Here is a 22762-nt window from a genome sequence, read left to right on the forward strand (position 1 = left end):
TGCCTGCCTCTCGAATTGTGCCCTCCACACCTGTGTCCCCCTGACCTGGGGAACTCGGTGGATGGGCCTCACCACCGCGCTCATCCTGTACATCACCATGGTCCCATCTTTGAATCACCTCCGGCCTGGTCTCGCCAATCTTCTTGAAGAAGCTGGCATTGCGGGTGATAGTGGCAGTCACGTCAGACACAGTCACCATCAATCCGCGAACCACCACCACGTCCTTTCGACCAGGCTTATATGTTAGCGATAGCGTGCCTTGAGGGTGCTGGTTCTTTACAAGCACTTCATCTCCTGGAGCTAGCTAGTGGTACCAGAGTCCTCTCCTGATGTTCTCTCCCTCTGTCCTGAGACTCTTCTCCTGTTCCACCTGAGCATTGTCAATGACTGCTGGTTCTCTCTCTCTCACTTTCAGAATCAGACCCCTCGGACATTGCCGAAACATGGCTTCTTCTGTGGCCACTCACGTGGACGCATGCAGGGTGGCCCTGTACTCCCTTAAAAACTGATACCGAGCTCTCTGCAGGTAATGACCTTGGCTTTGGGCGATGCAAAACACCTTATTAAACGTCCTCATGAATCTTTCTGCTTCGCCATTTGCTCGAGGCCAGACAGGGGTGATCTTGCAATGTATCCTGTATTCCTCCGTCAGCTGAGCGAAACTGTCCCCCTTGAACGGTAGTCTGTTGTCAGAACACAAGGTCTGAAGCAGGCAGTGGGTGGCAAATATCTTCTCTATGGGCCACAGCCACCTTGTCAAATGATACTGAGTCAATAAACTAGACCTCCGGATATCGGGACCATTCGTCAATGACCACCAGGAAATGAGTGTGGATTCAAAGTTGATTTCCCAGGGCCTCGTTTCTCTGGGCATGGTTTCAATCAGAGGCTCCTTCTGCGCTGGGTAGGCCACCTGGCACCACACAAAGGCAGCGACAAACTCCTCAACCCGTCTCTGAAGGTTCCGGGAACCATGCCTTCTGTTGCAGTAGGTTCTTGGTTTTGGCAATGCCATGGTGTGCCAACTCCATGACCTGAGAGACCTTGCACCATGGTATGACTATGTGGTCTCCCCGGAGTAACAATCCCGACTCAAAAGCCACAAATGCCAGTTCATCCTTGGCCCTCCACAGCTGTTCCAGCACCGATCTTGCCTCTTGGGTTCTCTGAGCCAGTGTGTCCACGACCTATCTCCATGAACCCTGTTGAAGGGCCAACTTCAAGATGTTGAAACACTCATCATCGGCTCCCGCCTTTTCCAGTTCGTGGATGGGCATCAAGTTTGGGGTTGCCACCTCCACTACCAGCCTCACATGTTCATCAGTTTCATCTGCACTGATGTTTCCGTGTCCATCTGGCTTGCAACTGGGTAGTCTGGACAAGTAGACAGCCACGTTATTGCTGCCGGGCTGGTACACCAATGAGACCCCATATTCAAGTAGCGCCAGCATCCACCTCTCGATCTGGGCTGGAGGCTTGGACGACGAAGCTGCCATGATAGGCTGCAGGGGCTTGTGGTCCATTACCCCGGTCACCGGCCATCCCAACACATGTGGGTAAAAATGTGACATCTCCACAGGACCGCCAGTGCCTCTCTCTCAATTTGGGAATATCTCTGTTCCGTCTGCAAGAGTGCCTTGCTCGCATATTCGATTGGCCAGACCTCACCAATTGCGTCTCTCTAGGTAAGAACTTCCCGCAGACCAAACAGGCAAGCATCCACCACAATTTCTGAGGACAAGGCCAGGTCGAAGAAGGTCATCATGTCCTCTGCTGTCAGTGCCCCTTTCATGTCCTCAAATGCAGCCTGCTCAAGGGGTCCCCACTGCCACGTAACGTCTTTCCTTGTTAAAGTCTGGTGGGGTTACGACCGCGATGCAAGATTTCGGATGAAACGGCCACAGTACGTGACCATCCCCAAGAAGCTTCAGACCTCGGACACATTCTCCGGGGGCCGTGCCTCCATGATGTCCTTGACCTTACGAGGATCTGGTGACACACCCGCTTCTTTGAACACAAATCCCAAGAATTCAATGGTCTCTTGAGGTGCTTGCACTTGTCCTTATGCAGAGTTAACCCGAATTCCTGCAGCCGTTCCAAAGTCTTCACCAGTCTGTCCAGGTGCTCCGCCTCAATTCTCGCAAACACCAGGATGTCGTCAATAATATTTAGGACGCCATCCAAGTCAGCCAGGGCCCCATGGATAATATTCTGAAATGCTTCCACCGCAGATGACAAACTCAGGCGTTTGTACCTGCATAGACATGACGTGATTCCAGTGCGCAGAGAATCTGTATGTAACACCACTTGATGGTACCCGGCCCGAAGATCCAGTTTCAAGAAGAAACGTACCCCCTACAGTTCTGCAATGATATCATCAATCAGGGGGCGGGGGGTGATATGTCTTTCGCGCTTAATCACCTTGTTTGGGAGCCTCATGTCCACACAGATCCATACAGAGTCAGGTTGTTTGGGCTTCCTGCCAATGACATTCGGAGACCCCCACGGGATCAGGCCATAAACTTTAACGATTATTGCTAACTCCACCAGAGTGTCCATTTCTTTATCCACGAGGACCCTCAGATGAAACGGGACTAAGTTGTGTTTCAGCACAATGGGGTGTATCGATCCCGCTGGCTGGGGCGTTTGTAGCCAATGTAGAGCACGGAGGGTTGTCCATCAAGGCCCGGTTCTATGTAACAACCATCAGCAGCAACACCCTCCTGAGTTGTGCAGCAGCTAAGGCATTCGGAATCGTGAATTTTGCATACTCATTGTATGTGGCGGATGTTCATGGGCTGCTGGTGAAATACAGCCACATATTCAAAGGAATTGGCTGCATGGTGGGGAACCCGGCCCCGTGAGCTCCCCTGTCAATAATCACACACACAGAGTCGTGCGTACAGTCCGGGCTCCACAGTCGCTCTGACACAGCCGTGGAAAGCCCCCTTTATTTAAAGCTCCCGCAGCAGAGTTGCGTCACTCCGCCATGTGTGTACGCCCTTAAAGGGGGTCAGCCTATAGGCAGGACCGACGAGGTGGGTAGGGGGCCCTTGGGTGACACAAGACTACAAGTAGACTACTGGTTAAAGGAGTGGGCACAAGCCACATTTCCTCATTGTCTGCCTTTCTGAACTGAAGACCTGTGTGGTCTTTCCAGAAACAGCTGTTGATAGTTTGAAGTGTAAAAGGCATGGTTAAGGGCTTCATTTCTTTAAATCCTTCTATGCTGAATCTGATTCCCACTGTACAAGTGTGCTTGAATTTGTGTAACAAGGAGCTGTCTACTTGGCTGCAGTTGTGCTGGATAATATGTAAGTTACTGGATGTTATTAAAACACTTGTAAAAGCACAAAACCTAGCAATATACCCATGTTATCAATAAATGTAAAAGAATTTGAAAATACGGATGCTGAATCTGGAGGAAAACAATTTTTACATTGTGCTTGAACTCAGGTAAGCAGAGGAGCCCAGTACCGATGAATCTTGGGTTTCTGGGTGGTTCATACATCTTTAGTTCCTTGGTAAAATAAGTAGGGGAGTTGTTGGGGTGCAGGTGCAACATCCCAGGAAGGCAGAGAGATGTAGGACCTGAAGCATGGAATTTTTAGCATGGTGCAAAGTCACTTTGCTTTGCCAACAAACACCCTGATTCACAGAGTGGTTCAATGTGTAATTTTGCAGTGCAACGTGACTTTCCACTGGTGCAAGTCATTAACTTTAACATGTAATTGGAAGAAAAGTTTCAAGATATTGTTAAAGTAAATGGCAGGTTAAAAAGGTGGCTTTGGCAACTGCAAAGACAATCATATACAAAATCTAAACAGTTGGTTCTAGAAGATGTCCCCATTGGGGTCCCTTAAAGCAACCTCATATGAAACCAGAACTAGGTAAGAGAAATACACTAATTTGTAGGGAGCTACATAGACTTTCATGGCACAGAATAATATCTTGAGATGGATGTTGCAGTCTTTATTTAGGAAACTTTATATTCAATCCTAGATTCAATATTAAATGACCCAACATGTATCCTCCTCTGATCCACCATTCTATGCCCCTTAGTGTCTAACCTAAACCAAGAATTCTTGGCAATGTGAGTCACTTGTTACAGGTTACAATGTGAAGTATTTGTACCTTACTTGTGATAAAATCAAGAAAATAAATCACAACACGTTTGTGATATGTTTTCTCTGTGTATGTGTTTTATGAACTAATCTTCATTTAATGATGATGAATTACACAAATATAGAAATAAATCAGTGTAAAATCCTATGTCTTTTATTTGATGGATTGATTGATTGAATTCTTGATTTGGGATCCATATTTGAGGGCTATATCGAACATTTTATTTTACACAAATGCACATGTCACAAAGAAATGTATTTGATGGTACATTTAAAAATATTTTTCGACAATGACTTGATTGAATAGAATGGCACTTTCACTTGTAATCAACCACACAGCATCATTATGCCATAAAGAGCTCAGATGGAAAATAGGTTGACATATGCCTTTCGTTTTCTAGGAGAAATCGAATCCAGAAACATATTTTGATGACAAGAATCTTATATGTATTGTAAGAAACCTCTTTTCTGCTGGAATGGAGACTACTGCGACTACTCTTCGTTGGGGGCTTTTGCTCATGAACAAATACCCAGATGTGCAACGTAAGGAATGATCAAATGTGGCCAGTGTCTGTGTGTTCGTGTGTGCTTGTCTTTGTCTTAAAATGGCCACCAGTGTTCTTGCTGTCTTTGTTGGACATATTCAAGCAGTGAGCCTCTTTGATACTCCATCAGACGAGACAGGTAAGACTGTTTGTGAAAGCTGCCTTGATCTATAAATGTTAGATAACTAACGTTCACTACATGGTCTACTAAAATAATTGTGTACTCTCAATATGTGTTGTTGCTATTTGTAAGGCACAGGTTGCATCGATGACCCACATGGGCATGTAACATCTCTCATTGGATAGCATCCAGGAGCAGCGTGACTGAGTCATAGTTAAGATTTATTTATACCTTAGGTTTCCACAAAAAAATCTTTGGGGACCTAGTAGTAGGTTGTTTGTCATTCAGTGCATTTAAGGGAGTGTGGGGATTTCATAAAAAGGAAAGAAGACAGCTTTATTAGCACATCAGGTGGAGACAAGTAGATACCACCGACAGTAACCAGTTCCAAACATAAGAGAGCTCATTTCCAATGGCAATAAATTATAGGGTCAAATAGAAAGAGGCTGCATTTCATTGGTACCTACATGAAGGAGTAATCCATGTTCTGTTATGCTGGACAAAAATCAGTGGCCAAGTTTACAAGTGGTTTATAAGCTATATAATTTAGATTGAGGTTCATTGCTATCTTCCTGGCAGACTCTACGAATCACAGTGAATGGATGTTAAATGTATATGATCAGACATTCAAATAAATCAACTACATCAGTCATCAACTGAAGCTCAAGATGATCAACTGACCATACAGTGAGCTCGCCACATTGATTGAGACAATACATTTTGAAATCTCCGCTGTTGGCCAAGTCTTAATGTAGCCTAAGGTTATATACAGCTTTTCTCACAATACCAAACCTACTGACCATTGATGATGATCTGTCTGTACCTCATTCCTAAGATTGCATCTGTAATTCAAGGATGGGCATCATCCGATTATTGAAAGCATTGCATGCCCCCGCCCTATTTTACTATCACTTAATTTACTTACAGATTCCCTAGACTTCATTTCATTTGTTCTTCTTTGTCTTTCCAAGCTACAAATATAGCCCGGTATCCTAGGATGTAGAGTATATTTCTCTAATACACATGTGTTGGGAAGGGGACAGCCCCACCCCTTTCCCCCAAGTTGCTTTAAAGTGAGGTGAGATGCATTTATGGGACTGTGATGGGTCAGGGGGGGGGGAGGAACAGTGAGAGGGACGCTTTCCCGTTTAACAGGACCTCATTTTTACATTAACAATTATAGTTTAACTACATGGTGTCACAAGCCGTGAATTTCATCTCTATTTTTTGCGCAGATATTAGTAATCCTAGGTAGACGGGAAAGACTGCACGGTAAAGGCGGCATTGCATGCACTAGGCCCAAATCCACGACGCCACAGAAATCTCCAGTCATCCTCGAGCTCTCATGAGGACAGTTCCCCACAACGTCTCTTCAGTGTACCAAAAGTATTGCAAAGATGTGTTTTTCAACCAAGAGTAATGTGCCCTACAAGGCCGTGATCAGAGACCGGCCCCTAGTGTGCATGTTACCTCACACTGGCCAAAGCAAGACCCAGCTCACTCCCGAATGACCACAAATTATAGCTCATATAATTGACGAAATCCGAAGACCCTTGAATTCCATGTTGCCAGGTGCCTTTTGGCCACCAACCCCAAAGTAACAAGTCCTAAAATATTCAAAGAGGATGGACAGGGCATATCATTGAAGCGACAATCGTGTGATTTGTATTGTGAGGTGCTAGGAGGGATACATTATAGTTCAAAACAAGGATGGAGACCTTGGAGCCGGATGGCGCAGAGGGAGTGAGTGAAATGTGTGTGTGAAGGTAAGAGTGCCCCCAAACCTCCTGCATGTCCGTCTTAAGGCCTGCCAAATGCACAGTATAAGTGATAAAACATGCTGAATAGTAAGAGTATAATTAATTTGTTTTCTGACCTTCGATGTGAGAAGAAGCTGAGCCCCTCAGCACCCACGTGATGGAAGACGGACAGACAGGGCTGGGACCAATGCACAGCAATCCCTTATGGATAAAAGTAGTACATGTGTAGGGTCCATCCAAACAGTTGTGTAGGTTTTTACTGTATGTATTGCGTCTTCTGTGACAATGTTTTCTTTTATCATGAGATTAAAACTTGTAATCCTTAAAGGATCGACTTGGGCCTTTCTTCCCTAGTGGGTTCTATTCGCTCTGGTTTGAGCGGCGAGGGGCTTGCCTTCAATTTGTGACCTTGACGTGATTCCAGTGCCCCCCATACCTGCAGAGGCTTCCAGGACGCTTCTCCAGAATGAAGCGTGCCCAACAACAGCGACCGGTCCCGAAAAAGCACATGTTCCGAGTGGTTTAGCAGAAGCCATTTTAGGAAAAAAGTCCTCTCTGCTCTTTGAAGTAGGGTGCGACTCCGAGGAGAGTGCAGGCCGGTGTTCGCACCTCGTGAAGGAGGCGTTTGGGTGAGCACACACATGTGAGTAGACTCTTGTAACCGATAACAACTAGGGGACAAATGCATGGAGAAGTGTGAATGGTGTGAGTATTTAGAGAGTGAGCTCATCAATGTAACGTGGATGAGGTCAGGGTTATTTGTTGTTAAAATAAGTACTATAAATGGAGTTTCTGATGTTTGTTAATCTGCTTAGAATCACATGCTGTGCATAGGTCCGACATCCAGTGGTCACTGCGGAGTATTGCATTTTGTTTTCGTAGTCGAAAAGGGGACGTCGACAAGGCGTGTCTGTAACACTATCCCTATAGTGACGTGTGTTGTACCCACAATCCCTCACGTGTCGAGGTCCCTCAGATTGTTTTTTTCCGCCCAGCTACTGGTCGCCTTTACGCGGAGCTCCTCGAGAGACATTGCAGATTTCATCTCCTCGACCTTTGGTCGTTTTCCTATATTAATATAGAACATATCGATCCCCCCCTCGACGCTGTTGTGAAGCTGTCTCCGCCGAGCAAGATCTTCGACGGAGGGGACGAGAGGAGGAGATCCTTCGGCGTTGCCGAACACGTGGCCTGGCCTCGCAGGCCAAATACAGTAGGGAGAGTGGGGGTCGTGGGACATCTCTAGTTCCTTTCTGAGAATGCCTTTCCTTTTCCCCTTCCTTTCCCTTGGGGTGGTTATCACGTTTTATTGCCTCGGCTATGGAGAGGACACCCTTTAGGTTTTGCCCGCTTTGCAAGGGCAAGTTTACTTGGAAGGACAAGCATTCACGGTGTAACCGCTGCTTGCCCCTCGATCACAAGGAGGAAGGTTGCACGGCTTGTCGGCTTCTTAAGCCGTAGACTCTAAAAGACCGTAGGGTCAAGAGGTGGGCGGCCTACGCTATGTCGAAGGCCGACGCTCCACCCACCGTCGCTACCTCCGACAGTGACGAGGAACGTGATACCACGACCTCCGCTACGGAAGTCGAAAACCCCCCTAGAGAGCGCACACGCGCTTCGTCGTCTGTCCCCGGCCCCGACGGGCTCGGCTCACGCCCTGCTTATGGGGATGAACACCCCGGCGACATTGACGCACACAAGACCACACATAAGCACACAACCCATGGCTCTTCTTTGCCAAAGGCAAAGAGAGCATCAGCGCCCAAGGAGACGCAGGTTTCACCGACGGCCTCCTCGGACCATTCGGGTTCGAAGCCCCTCTCGCAACCGCAGCCGCGACCAGCGACTGGGCTTTCGGCAAATAAGGGCGCCGCCCCCAAATCATCGGCCGGAGCGCATCAGCAGAAAGCGCATGCCGCCGTAGAGCGTTCGACACCCATAACGTCGAAACCACAGCTCTCCGCTGACAAACGAGTCGCTGAGAGCTTGGCGAGGATCGTGGTAGCCGACGCCCACAAGCGTACGCCGAAAGACTCGTCGAGCGCTACGCAAAGGTCGAAAGACACGCCGAAAATGCCCGAAGAAAGACAGGGACGATCTCCTTCAGTCGAAGGGATTCCCAGCACACCTGAAGGCTTTCGGAGGGCGACGGGACACTTTCCTCGACATTGTGGGAGAGGTCGAGCCGTTTTCAGCTACAAGATACCAATTTTCCCCCGCTAGACCGCTCAGGGGTACCCCATGAAACCATGGAAAGGCTCCATCTCTGCATGGAAAGAATGGAGAGGTTTATGAATGCCCAAAACCCTCCCACTCCAAAGAGAATAAGAGAAGGGCCTCAGGAGGACCCCAGGGCCAAGATTCCAAGATTAGTCAATCCCCACCAGGACACAGCCTCAGACTTCCATAGTGTGTATGACCTCACTGGGGAAGAACATTATTTTGAGGAAGAGGATGATTTTATGGACGAGGAAGAGGGACGGAACCAGGAGGAAGGTCTGGAAGACAGCCCGGACTTGGTAGGAGAAGGCTTTGGAGAAAATCCAGAAGAAGGACCTTCTCACCCCTGGCAATCCCCATCAATATATTCCGACACTGATGTCCTGAACCTAAATCCTCCTGACAATTCACCTGTTAGAAACACGTCTCCCATTGACGATCAACCCACATTTAATGCCCTGTTGCGCAGAGCAGCAGCACACTTTGAACTGGACACTGGGGAGCTCTCCCCTGAATTAGACTTTGTAGAAAGGGTAATTAAGGAGAAACCCCCGGTCAGTCAGACAATTCCCCTCCTCGCTTCGGTGAAGAGAAGAATCATCCCTTCGCTGTCCACACCCGCACTAATCAGAGGGGTCAATCCTAGAATTGAAAAACTTTTCACTCCTTCACCCTCAGACCCGCTATACATCAGGGGACATTCCATTCCGGATTCCCTGGTAGTAACCAACACAAGAAAGAGGGCAGGGGTACCACTTTCCACCAGTGTGGCACCACCTGACAAGGAGGGCAAGCGGTTATATGCCCTTGCAAAAAGAGTTACATTCTCGGCCGCATTTTCGGCAAGAATTGCCAACAACAATTCTTTGCTCGCTAGCTATGCGGATCCGCAGTGGGCCAAACTGCGCAAAGACGCCGAAGAAGCGCCGGAACCATTACGTACACGCCTGCTTTCAACTATTGGCGAAGGAACCCAGGTCAACCAGAGTATTGTAAAGAGCTCTCTGGATGCGGCAGAAACTGCGGGACGTTCCCTAGTTCAGGGAATAGTCCTAAAACGACACGTATGGCTGCGCAACTCAGGGTTCAAACCGGAGACACAGGCGTCTTTAATAAATAAACCTGTTGAAGACTCAAACCTCTTCGGGAAAGCGGCGGATGAGGCTCTGGAGATGGCTAAAAAAGAGTTTGATACTATCAAAACTCTTGACCAAATCTCTAAGCCCTCTACCAGGCGCGGCTATGGCAACAAACGCTTTTTTCGTGGCCAACGCCAACAACAAAACCAGCAGCAACAGTACCCTGCCACCAATTTCCAGACCAATAGTGGCCAATACAGCCAAAGAGGACAGCGCCGGGGCAAAGGAAGAGGGCGAGGGTCCACCCCCAGAAGTTCCCAAGCCCCTAACAACACCAAGTGACGTGAAGATTCGCGTCCCCTCCCATGCAACACCGGTCGGGGGCCGGATAACATCCTTTCTGCCAGCGTGGGAGGGTATAACGTCAGACCGCTGGGTACTTTCCACCGTAGCCCACGGATACTGCATCGAATTCAACAGTTCCCCAACATACAAACCCCCGAGGGGACGACGCATGTCACCGGAACATCTTGCCATCCTTCTACAAGAAGTACAACAACTGCTGGAAAAAGGAGCCATAGAGGTCGTGCCTCTATCTCAGGTAACGGAAGGTATTTATTCAGTGTACTTCCTTGTACCCAAAAAGGATCTAACCATGCGCCCTGTATTAGATCTGCGCCCAGCGAACAAGTTCATCAAACCCCAAAAGTTTCGTATGGTGACCCTACAGGAAGTGATCCCACTGCTATCACAGGGAGATTACATGACAACATTGGACATGAAAGATGCATACTTTCATATTTTAATGTTGTCAGCACACAGAAAATACCTCCGGTTCATGATAGAGGGCAAACACTACCAGTTCAGAGTGCTACCCTTCGGCATAGCATCAGCACCGAGGGTATTCACGAAGGTACTGGCAGTGGCAGCGGCCCACCTACGCAGGTTGTCCATCCCAGTTTACCCTTACCTCGACGACTGGCTCATAACAGGGGATTCTTACGAAACATGCTTCTCCAATACCCAAAAGACTGTAGACCTTTTCTTCCAGTTGGGCTTCTCCATCAACGAAAAGAAGTCCAGCCTAGACCCCAGCCAGATCAAACAATTCCTAGGGGCTCTAATTCAAACAAAGGACGGCCTCGTCTTCCCCTCCAAAGAGAGGGTCCAAAACATGCTGTTTCAGATCCCTCAATATGTGACCGGTCGAGAGGTGACGGTACGCAAAGCAATGCGCTTGCTAGGCATGATGGCGTCGTGTATTTATTTGGTACCTCACGCGCGCCTGCGCATGCGCCCAATGCAGGAGTGGCTCAACAGCCAGTGGTGTCAGGCCAGCGGACTATGGGACGACCTAGTGGTGGTCTCGCAGGCCTTAGTTCTCTCGCTACGGTGGTGGACAAAAGAAAACCTAGAAAAAGGGAAACCCTTTGCCACACCCGCGGCGGAAGCCACTCTAACCACAGACGCATCCCTCACAGGATGGGGGGCTCACCTATCCCATCAAACTGCTCACGGAGAGTGGACTCCGAACGTAGCATCCAAACACATCAATCTTCTGGAGCTACTAGCGGTGTTCAAGGCGCTAAAAGCCTTCGAAGAACACCTACAAGGCAGGACAGTGATGGTCCTTACAGACAGCACCACAGCCATGTATTACATCAACAAGCAGGGGGGAACCCACTCTCCAGGACTGTCCAAACTGGCCCAAAACATATGGAAGTGGGCTCTCAAACAGAATATGTTCCTTCTGTCACAACACGTACCAGGGGAACTCAATCTGCTGGCAGACAAACTCAGCAGAGATTTCCCCCTGCCCGAAGAGTACGAATGGCGACTGCACGAAGACATCGTCTTCGACGTCTTCACGCAATGGGGGTTCCCAGAAATAGACCTGTTCGCAACCCTGGAGAACTCACAATGCCAAAGTTACGCCTCCAGGTACCCCCAGAACCAATCCAAGGGGAACGGTCTGTCGATTCAATGGTCAGGGAGATTTGTTTACGCTTTTCCCCCGACTCCCCTTCTCAACAAAGTAGTGCACAAGATGCACCAGGAACAAGTAACCATGATACTTGTGGCCCCAATGTGGGCCCGACAGCCATGGTTCGCTCACTTGATGGAGATGTCTCTATCTCCCCCAGTGAAACTCCCCTGCCCGTACAACATGCTGTCACAAGACAGGGGCAGGACTCTGCATCCATGCCCCCAGAACATGAACTTAGCAGCCTGGCTCCTGAGATCATAGAATTTGGACATCTACAGCTCCCACAGAGATGCATGGACATCCTCAGGGAAGCCAGAAAACCTAACACTCGCCACTGCTATTCTAGCAAATGGAAGAGATTTGTCATTTGGTGCAGAGGAAAGAGCATCAACCCAATTGACTGCTCTCCCACACATATTATTCTATACCTAACCCATTTATTGGATTCAGGTCTAGTGTTCAATTGCATTAAAGTCCACCTAGCTGCACTTTCTGCATACACCACTTCCCAACTCAAAGTGTCATGGTGGAAGATCCCTGTTATAAAGGCCTTCATGGAGGGAGTAAAGAGAATACACCCCCCGATAGCTGACCCAGCTCCCGGATGGGACCTTAACGTGGTACTTACCAGACTCATGGGCTCACCATTTGAACCCATGCACAAAGCATCTCTTAAAGACCTCACTCTTAAGACTGCTTTTCTAATAGCTATCACCTCCATCAGGAGAGTAAGTGAACTACAGGCTCTTTCTGTCCTAGACCCCTTTGTTACAGTTCACAAAGATAAAGTGGTTCTACGCACTCACCCAAGGTTTGCTCCGAAATTCATCTCAAAATTCCACGTAAACCAGTCTATAGAACTACCAGCGTTCTTTCAAAATCCTTCCAACTTTGGAGAAAGGACTCTGCACACACTAGATGTCCGCAGGGTGGTCATGTTCTACATGGAAAGAACCAGACCACTGAGGAAGACTAATCAGTTCTTCGTCTCGGTGGCAGCAGGAAGAGAAGGGGATGCAGTTTCAAAGTCCACTATTTCTAGATGGATAGTTCAATGCATCACTCTCTGCTATACTCTTGCTAAGAGAGAACTGCCCTTTAGGCCAAGAGCAAATTCTACTCGAGGCACGGGGGCGTCCATAGCATTCATTGCAAATGTTCCCCTTGAGTCCATCTGCAAAGCGGCTACCTGGAGTTCTGTGCACACCTTTACAAAACACTACTGTCTAGATGCACACTCTAGATCTGACTCCCAGGTGGGACAGGCAGTATTAAGACATCTTTTCTCTACTGTTCCTTCTCATAACCCACCGCCAACTCGGGGTACTGCTCGCTAGTCTATGCACAGCATGTGATTCTAAGCAGATTAACAAACATCAGAAGACAATGCATTACTTACCGTAAAAGCATTTCTGTTGGTTGTATCTGCTTAGATTCACATGCGCCCACACTTCCTCCCCGCTTGGATGGAAGGAACATAGACATCCTTTTTCTATATTTCTCTCTTTTCTGTACTCACTCACGTCTAGAAGGCTCCCTCAGGGCAGAAAAATACAAACAGAGGGACCTCGACACGTGAGGGATTGTGTGTACAACACACGTCACTATAGGGATAGTGTTACAGGCACGCCTTGTCGACGTCCCCTTTTCGACTACGAAAACAAAATGCAATACTCCGCAGTGACCACTGGATGTCGGACCTATGCACAGCATGTAAATCTAAGCAGATACAACCATCAGAAATGCTTTTATGGTAAGTAATGCATTGTCATTTTGGTAGGGCATTATAAGGTAAGGCAATGGTAAAGCAGGGATCCCCTCCCTGGAAGGGGTGGGAAGGTGGTACCACAAGGCAGTATTTTATTTAAAGGTGGTATATGGAAATAAAAAGTAGGGGTCTCTTTTAAGTAGCAGGCCTACAGCAAGTAGTGTTAGTTTAGCATGCTGTTGTAATATATTTTGTTTGTGTTTTTTTGGGGTGAAGAACATACCCTAAAAAGGGGCGGTAATTGTGTATGTCGCAGTGTGGTGTTGGATGACTTTGTGGAATGGTGCGTGTGCAAAAGGAAGGCTGATAGAGAAGGGCGGGGGTGATTTACTGTGGATTCTATTGTCATAAGCAAGCGGCAGCATGCACAGCACATTAGAGAGGCTTTGCGGGGTCAGTAAGAGATAGACATTACTACCATGAGCAGAGGAACACCAATAGAGCACATGTTCATGGCCCTGCAACTGTATCATGACAAGGTGGAGAAATATCATAAGAAGTGGATCGTGGAGATAGGAGGGTGGAGGATGCCCTGCTCATGGCTAGGGCAGGGCTCACATAATAAGAGCACTCTGGATCACATGTCCACATTTGTAGTAGCAAAATGCAAGGGAAAGCAGCTACAGAAGAGAAAAGAAATTCTAGATCTCTGGCGTATGTTCAAAGAGGTGCAGAGTAGAGGTGCAGAGACAGAAAGATGGGAAGTGCTGAAAGGGAGAAGGAGAGGGCAGTGTGTCTGTGGAGCATGGGGGATTGTATCCCTTGACAACATATCCCACAGAAGGGTATACTAATCCAAACTGTGTACCTGTCGTGATAGGGACCCCATCTGCTGCGGTAGGGTCTTCCTCAGTGCCATTAACACCACAGGCTACTGCGCGACCTCCGTATCCGCACCCGCCTCAAGTACCGGCATCGATGGCTGATATGTCTATGGAGTTCCAGAGCAGGTTGACAGGATTACTACCAGAACTTAGAAGGATAGAGACATCCCCAAGATCGGTAAGCGATGTTAGGGCATCACAAGAAGTGTCAGGAGAATAGAAATTGGGGGAAGTGCTGCTTAAAATGGATACTGAAGGAATAAGACATGTAGGTTTTGAGAAAGAAAGAGGCCGGGATGGTGGATCATCCTGGGAGAGGAGAATATGGTGATGGTGGAGAATGTGGAGGAAGAGGATGCTGATACGTTTACTGAGGATAAGAGTGAAGGACAAAGGAGGGGTGAAGAGGAGGCTGAAAATACCACCCATGTAGAAAGTCTATGGGTGGGGGTCAGGTTGAGTAACAGGGCCGGCCGGATGGCAATGGTAAAGAGAAGGGGAGTTATGAAGAAGGGTGTGGGAAGTAGGGCATAGATGCAGATTCCTCTCATACATAAGGCAGATGGGAGGATGCAGTATGTAATCAAGGCACTCCTGCAGCTCACAGCAGGGTTGAGTAAGTGGATATACAAATAGAAAACAGCAGGGGTCTCCCTGGGGATAGGGGTTCTTAATTGGGGAACAGGCTGGGGACGTGTGGGTTGAGACCAGATACCTAGGAGTAACCCTGGGGGATGATGCACATGATGGAGCACCATTTAATGGAGTTAGGGCAATGGTACTGGATACACCATGGCGGGCCTTTCCAGATACCCCTGATTTACATCTTTGATGCAGTAGACCATGGGTGATGATGAGGACCAAGCTAGATGCAAGAGAAGTAGAGCGCTGAGATGGGAGGGCAGTGGGATCAATCAATACCATTCTTCTATTATATTGTAAAGAGGGTTTTGCCGAAGGAAGTGCAGAAAGCACTGGATAAAATTGTGGGTATTGAGGCGAAGGGGTGGCCGGAAATACAAAGTCTGATAGTGCATCATTGTAAAAGGATCAAGGAGCAGGAGAGGGAAACCACCCAAATGCTCCAGGGTGGTGAATCAAAATTGGTGGAGAACAAATTGGCAAAGGTAGAGTTCAGGTGCCTATATCGACGAAGGTACAGGTAGAAGGAACAGAGAGCACCAAGCAAGTCGTGAAGCCACTATTGCGGCGCTCTGGGCAAAAGGAGGACAAGGACAGTGGGGTGGGGGCAACCTGAAGGTGTCTTACTTACTAGTGCCCGAGGATCTGTCATCCAGGTGGCCAGGACATGGACATCGCTATTGGATCCAGCTCCTGCTGGTGGACCATTGAGGGAGGATCACCTAGAAGGGGTGTCCCATTGGAGTGCAAGTAGGACACCTATTGGTGAGACGCGGTATCCTCCTTCTTCCAACATCTTTTCCCCGTTCTAGCACGTAGACATTCAGAAATACTAACCCCCTTTTCGACACAAACACTTTCGCACACCACGAAAGACAAGGGAAGGGGAGTTATGGAGAAGGGTGTGGGAAGTATGGCAAAGATGCAGATTCTCATCATACATAAGGGGTCTGGGAGGATGCAGTATGTAATTAAGGCACTCCTGCAGCTCACAGCAGGAGCTGCAGCTGTTTACCTAACATGTTCCAACACAAGGGTCAGGCGGAGTCAGGCAATTGACCAGAATCACGCACACCATATGGCCCTTTCTCTCCCCCACAGGCATAAAAGGTGGAGCACAAGAGCACAGAACGAGCAAGGCAGACTGCATGACGAGAGAGGTATCCAAGCACAGCAGTTCAAGAGGAGGAGAAAGGTGGCGAGGATCGAAGGGACGACAAGGAGAGTTGCGACCTTGCCCCTTCAGGCCCAAATCTTCGATTCCTTCACAGAAGAAAACATAAGACTGCAAACAATAGCCCAAGTGTGTTGCAGCAGATGTCAATGGTACATGGAGTGTACCAAAGCTGATAAGCAGGACAGAGGGGGACGCCTGCTACCATGGTAACGGCCTTGACTCCAGATAGAATGAAAAGCCTTGCGGTTCATCACAGCTGGTGAGTCGAAGGGGAACCGATAAAGAAATGGAACTGTGTTGAAATGTTAACACCTCTTTCTTTCTTGTGAACCTTATCCCATGCTCTTTTTGCTTTTAGCGTAAGGATTTGCAACAGGTTTTTCTTAGTATAGACTCTTTTATTTGACACAGCGCCACTAGGACTGCCTTATTATTATTTAATGGTCGTAGCTTGCTCCCATCTTCGATTTAGGTTTAGATTAAGCGTTTTTCCAACCTACCTATACAGTTTAATAAACACCCTTGAACTGTGATCACTTATGTCTGCCTATTATTGATACCATGTCATCCTATCAGGAAAATAATACTTGCCCTACTGGACCTGGGGATTATTTTTCCATCTACGTCCCTGTGTAAAATGGCAATATTTCCTGTTAAAAAATCAATGGAGGGGCAATAGGAGAATGATTCAGGACTTGCGCTCCCTAAATGATGTGGTGCAGAAAGAATTTCCGAATCCTGCAACAATTTTATGCAGCATCCCCTAAGAAGCTAGGTATTTGACTACAATTGAGTTGAAAAATGAAGTCTTCTCGATTCCACTCTATCTGGAGGCGAGGTACCTCATGACATTTACACAGGGCAAGATGCGGTTCAAAGATGCTAGATTAGCTCAGGGGTACTGCGAGAGCCCGAGCATATTTAACAAAATACTGGGAATATTCAGATGCATAAAATGATTAGCAGGTACGTGGACGATCTGCTAGTATGTAGTGACAGTGAACAGCACTGCTGAAAGGGACTCCATTGCACTCCTACAATTGCTGGCCTGTAAGGGGTACAAGGTCAATAAGGCCAAATTGCAATATTGTCAACAGGAACTAATTTATTTGGGGCAGTTCATATCAGCGAATATAATAATAATAGAGAATATTACCCGACAGGGCAGCATCAGTATGCACCACCCCCAGGCATTGCCTCAGTTAAAGAGATGCAGAAGTTTCTGGGCCTATGTAATTATTGCAGAGCCTGGATTCTAGAATATGCAGTGTACACAAGACCACTTTTACAGGCCCTTAAAGGAGCACAAAAGACAAAGGACCACAAGTTACAGTGGACGACTAAAATGATCACACAGTTTGACAACTTAAAATAAGTGATTAGTTTGGCACCCGTACTGGCCATCCCAGATTCTACACAGGAATTTTATTGGATACAGTGATACACGGGCAGTTTGCATGTGAATAAGCTTGAGCAGCTGCTACCTTTGCAATAGAGAAAAGTTCTAGGATCATAATGGGGTGTTCAGTAATGTATGTGGAACATTCTTTGTTTGCTATTCTAGAAAGGTCAAAATCTACCCTGACTACGCAAACATCATCGGCATATGAGGTCATCATTTCTAAACCCCATATTCATGTGGTAGGTGTAAAACAGTGAATCCTGGCACCTTTTGAACAGACATGCCTACTACAGAGGGCCCAACGGCACACAACTCTGCCATTTACGAGGGGGAGAAGGATAACACTCCCAAAGCAAGGCACTGTGCATTGACTGAGGGTGAGATGCTTTTCGTTGATGGGTCATCCACAATTGATCAGGAGGGTAGGCAAAGATGGACAGGGGCAGCAGTGATATGACTTGAAGGAGGGGAGTACAAGACGGTGGTCATGAAATGGTTGCCTATGCATTGTTTTGCACAAGCGACAGAGCTTGTGGTGCTAATCGAAGCACTGAGAGCATCAAAAGGGTGCCATGTCACAATATATTCTGACTCTCTGTATGTTATAACAATGGCACATGCTGGTCTCTCCCACTGGAAAGGGAGGGGTTTTTGGAGGGCAGATGGATCCCCGGTGCAGAATGTGGCACTTCTAGAACTACTGACAGAAGAGTTATCATAGCCATTTGTTGTGGTGGTCACTAAGTGCGCTGCCCACACTCATGGGACAGATGACATATGGATGGGGAACACAGCCGCTAATGTGGCAGCCAAAATGGTGGCATATCTGCCAAATGAAATACCCACTGAGTATGTTGTGACTGCCCCACTGGCAAGCGAGCATCCAGTACCTTAAACAGCATTGCCCATCTCCCAGATTATCAAACAAGAAAGGGCACCCGAAAGAGTTGTGGTTACGGAGAGGTTGTAAGCAATCTCTGATAGATCTGTTATGGAGGCAGGAGAGCTCTGGGAAGACCGTAATGCCCCAGGAGCTGCTAGCCACAGTCTTTGAACAATTATACTACCCATCTCACAGTTCAAAACAGCACATAGCCGCAGACATACAGGAGGACTGATTCATATCGAACATCCAGGAAAGCATTACAGAAATGGTCATACATTGCACCACATGTCAAAGTTTCTGTAAAGTGATGACACTACGAACGTTATAGGACACCTTGCCCCACCCTACTGGGCCATTCCGTGAATTACACATAGACTACACTGATCTGGGTGAGCATTCTAATGGATCTAGGTAACTCATTGTGGTGGCCTGTCCTTTCTCAAGGTGGGTGGAAGCAGGACCATGTGCGCACTGGGATGTCAAGTGTGCTGCAAGGTTTTTAGTGTGGGACGTTTTCCCACGCTGGGGTGTGTGCAAGGTTTTAAGGTCAGATAATGGCACACCTTCTTCAATGCGTTATTCCAACACGTTGCAGCACTACTTGGCATGGAGCATTGGATGTGCTCGATTTATCACTCACATGCCAAGAGCGTTGTGGAGAGAACAAATGGGCTCCTTAAAAGCAAGTTATCCAAACTGTGTACCATGTTGAAGAAAAACTGGGTGCATTGTTTGCCACTGGCCCTTTTCAGTCTATGCACACAGCCAAGCAAAGACCACCATCTGTCACCTCATGAAGTGGCTACTGGCCAGCATATGTATACTCCCCATATCCCCTGTAAGAAGGGCTTCTGATGCACATAGGGTTGCAACAGTGTTAGGAGAGGAAATCAAAGAATATTTGACTACACTAACTTGGGCCATTAAATGTGTCTCCCGACAGATTGCACCTCCCAGGATTGTGACGACAGAGATGCCAGATGCTAAACTTACTATGGTGACAGATCCTGAGCATATAACCACACGACCACTGCTGCCATGGGGACTCTATTTATGTCTGCAATTTTGTACGCAGATGGAATAACCCTCGGTTCCAAGGTCCTTATGTGGTGGTGTTTTGTACTGAATTGAATTGATTGTTTTTGTATAGCGCCTATACATAATGTGTTTCAAAGCGCTTTAAGGAGGGAGGGAACATGGGAGAATACAATTACATTCTTAGAAGTCCTTGATGCAATTCCGAATGTGAGAAAAAACTATCATAATCAGCCAGTCGACATTTCAGATAGTACAAGTGCAAGGAAAAATTAAGGAGAAACGGGGAAGGGAAAAATGAGACAAAACAAGCAGTAGAATTACTATGCCTAGTGACAATTGATGTGCATGAGTAACAAGAGGAGTGGGAGGGGGAGAAGAGAAGGAGAGGAACAAAACAAGTGACTACAATAATAGGTCAGACGACGATTCAGAATAGTGCTGGGGGTGGGAGGAAGACAAGGGGGAAGTGGGGAGACAGACAAGCTACTATCAAAGGTCAAGGGACAAATGATAAGAGTAAGTGCTAAGGATGTAATAAGGGAAGGGCAGAGGAGGAGAGGGCTGGTGGCTGCGATAGGCAGGCGGATACGATTACTATGCCTGACGGCAATTGGGGTAGTGCCAGACTATAACAACAACAAGAGGAGGGAAAGGAGGAGAGGACAGGTGGATAGGAAAGACGGGCAGCTATGATTACAATGCCTATCAGCAATTGGGGTAGTGTCCATCTTAACAGGAAGGGGACGGGGGAGAAGGCAAGTGGCTGTGAAAGACAGGCGGCTATGATTACTATGCCTGATGGCAATTGAGGTAGTGCCAGAGATTAGCAGGGGGAGAGAAGAGGAGGGGAGGAGGGAACAGAGTAGAAAAGGAGGGGGTGTGGGGGTGGGTGGGGGTACAAGAGACACTCACAGGGACTTGTGGGTGGGGGTACACAGCAACACTCACTGGGGTAGGGGATGGGTGGGGGGACAAAGCAACACGCCCTGGGGAAGGGGGTGGGTGGGGGGGACACAAAGACTGTCTAGGGGGCGTGGGGATGGGTGGGGTCACACAGCAATACTCACATGGGCATGGGAGTGGGTGGGGGACACAGAGACAGTACAGTAACAGGGGTATGGGGTGGATGGGCTACACTGGGACACTCAAGAGGGCATGGGGAGGGTGGGGAGACACAGCGACAATCCAGGGGGTAAGGGGTGGGTAGGGGAACACAGGGAACACAGAAATACAGGGAACAAAGAGACAGGACAGGGGGCCAGGGTTGGGTGGGGGACAAACAGCAACACTAACTGGGGGTATGGGGGTGGGTGGAGGGCAAACAGGGACAGTCACGGGCATGTGGGTGGGTGGGAGGACACCGAGATACACAAGGGGCATGCAGGTAGGTGGGGACAAACAGTGACAATCATGGGGGCAAGTGGGTGAGGGGACAAGACAATAAAGGGGGCATGAGGGTGGGTGGGGGACACAGCGACAGTCACAGGGGCAGGTGGAGGGACACCGCAACAATCATGGGTGCATGGGGGTGGGGGTGGGGGTGGGGACACAGTGACAAACACGGGGCAAGGGAGTGGGTGGGGGGACACAGTGACAATCACAGGGGCAAGGGATTGGGTGAGGGGACACAGCGACAGTTAAAGGGGTGGGTGGGGCACACAGCAACAATCACGGGGCAAGGGGGTTGGTGGGGGGACACAGTGACACTCGAAGGGGCAAGAGGGTGGGTGGAGGGACACAGCGACAATCACGGTGGCAAGGGGTGACTGGGTGGACACAGCAACAATCAAGGGTGCAAGAGGTAGGTGGGGGGACAGTGACACTCAGAGTGGCATGGGGGTGGGTGGGGGGACACAGTGACAATCATTGGGGCAAGAGGGTGGGCGGGGAGGACACAGCGACAGTAAAGGGGCAAACGGGTGGGTGGGGACACACAGTGACACTAGGAGGGGCATGTGGGTGGGTGGGGGACACTGCGACACTCGGAGGGACATGTGGGTGGGGGGACACAGCAGCAATCACAGGAGAAAGGGGGAGGGTTGGGGGACACAGCAACAATCACAGGCGCAAGGGGGTCAGTGGAGGCACACAGTGACAATCACAGGGGCAAGGGGGTTGGTGGAGTGACACAGCGACAATCAAGGGTGCAAGAGGGGGTGGGGACACACAGTGACACTCGGAGGGGCAAGGGTGTGGGTGGGGTTTCACAGCAACACTTGGAGGGGCAAAGGGGAGGGTGGGGTAACATAGCAACAATAGGAGGTGCATGGGGGTCAGGTGGACAGTGACACTCGGAGGGGCAAAGGGGTGTGGGGGACATAGCGACAATCACAGGGGCCTGGGTGTCGGTAGGGGGGACAGAAATGTGACACTCAGGGGGCGGCAATGTGAATGTGGCGTACCATGGTGGACAGGGGTAGACAGGGCCTTCGTTCCAGGCCTTAGTACTACGGGCCGGCTCCAACCTCCCAGATGCTGGTATTGGCTAGAAGAACGCCAAGCCAGGTAATCGGAGGGGGGCAGGCCAAAGATGGAAGGCAGTGCTTCGGCTCAATGCGAGGATGCCATGGTGGAAGGCCTTGCTATAAATGCAATGTAGTATGAAGAAGTCGAATCCGGAGCCCAACGGAGCCCAACCAGAAAAAACAGCCAAAGGAAGTCCTGGAAGGTGCTTCTCGCATTGTGGTAGAACACACAGGGGAATTAGCCCAGGAAATGGAAAATGCACATTATTTTACAAAAGCGCCATGGTGCGCATCCACAAAAGCCCAGAATGGCAACAGGCTTACCCCAGGTGTAGCTCGTGTGGGGAGGTGTAAGACTGGAGTTAGGGCTGCCCAACACAGCAGATGCAAAGCAGGAAGAAAGAAGGAGCCCCCTTTGCAGTAAAAGTGAAGGACCTGTACTACTGGGACCACCTCTCTGCCGTTCATAGGGCAACTACAGAGGACACAATGGTGCGTCAGTTATCTTGAAGTGAGTGGTAACAGTACATGTACTCCAACCGACTATCTCAACAGCCTGTCCAGGGGCGATACGGGTGTGGTGGCACACTCGAGTTGCAGGCCGGAGCCCAGCTGCTAGCTCTGTATCCTTTTTTCTGTGAGCGTTTTCTTCTCTTTCTTCTCTTTCTCTTTCTCTCTCTCTTCTGTCTCACTTTATTTCTTCTCTCTTTCTTGTTAGTTCTTA

General features: G+C 48.6%; 1 protein-coding gene across 1 annotated transcript in view; it reads left to right on the forward strand.

The window, feature by feature from the left end:
- Window positions 1-22762, forward strand: part of LOC138453178 (cytochrome P450 2K4-like) — a 557377-nt gene that overhangs the window by 391862 nt on the left and 142753 nt on the right. Inside the window, exon 6 of the mRNA XM_069605777.1 lies at window positions 4526-4667. Coding sequence (XP_069461878.1) covers window positions 4526-4667 — 142 coding nt within the window. The remainder of the gene's footprint in view (window positions 1-4525; window positions 4668-22762) is intronic.

This window comes from Ambystoma mexicanum, chromosome 4p (genome assembly GCF_040938575.1).
Source record: "Ambystoma mexicanum isolate Mex_15411 chromosome 4p, UKY_AmexF1_1, whole genome shotgun sequence".
Classification (NCBI taxonomy): domain Eukaryota; kingdom Metazoa; phylum Chordata; class Amphibia; order Caudata; family Ambystomatidae; genus Ambystoma; species Ambystoma mexicanum.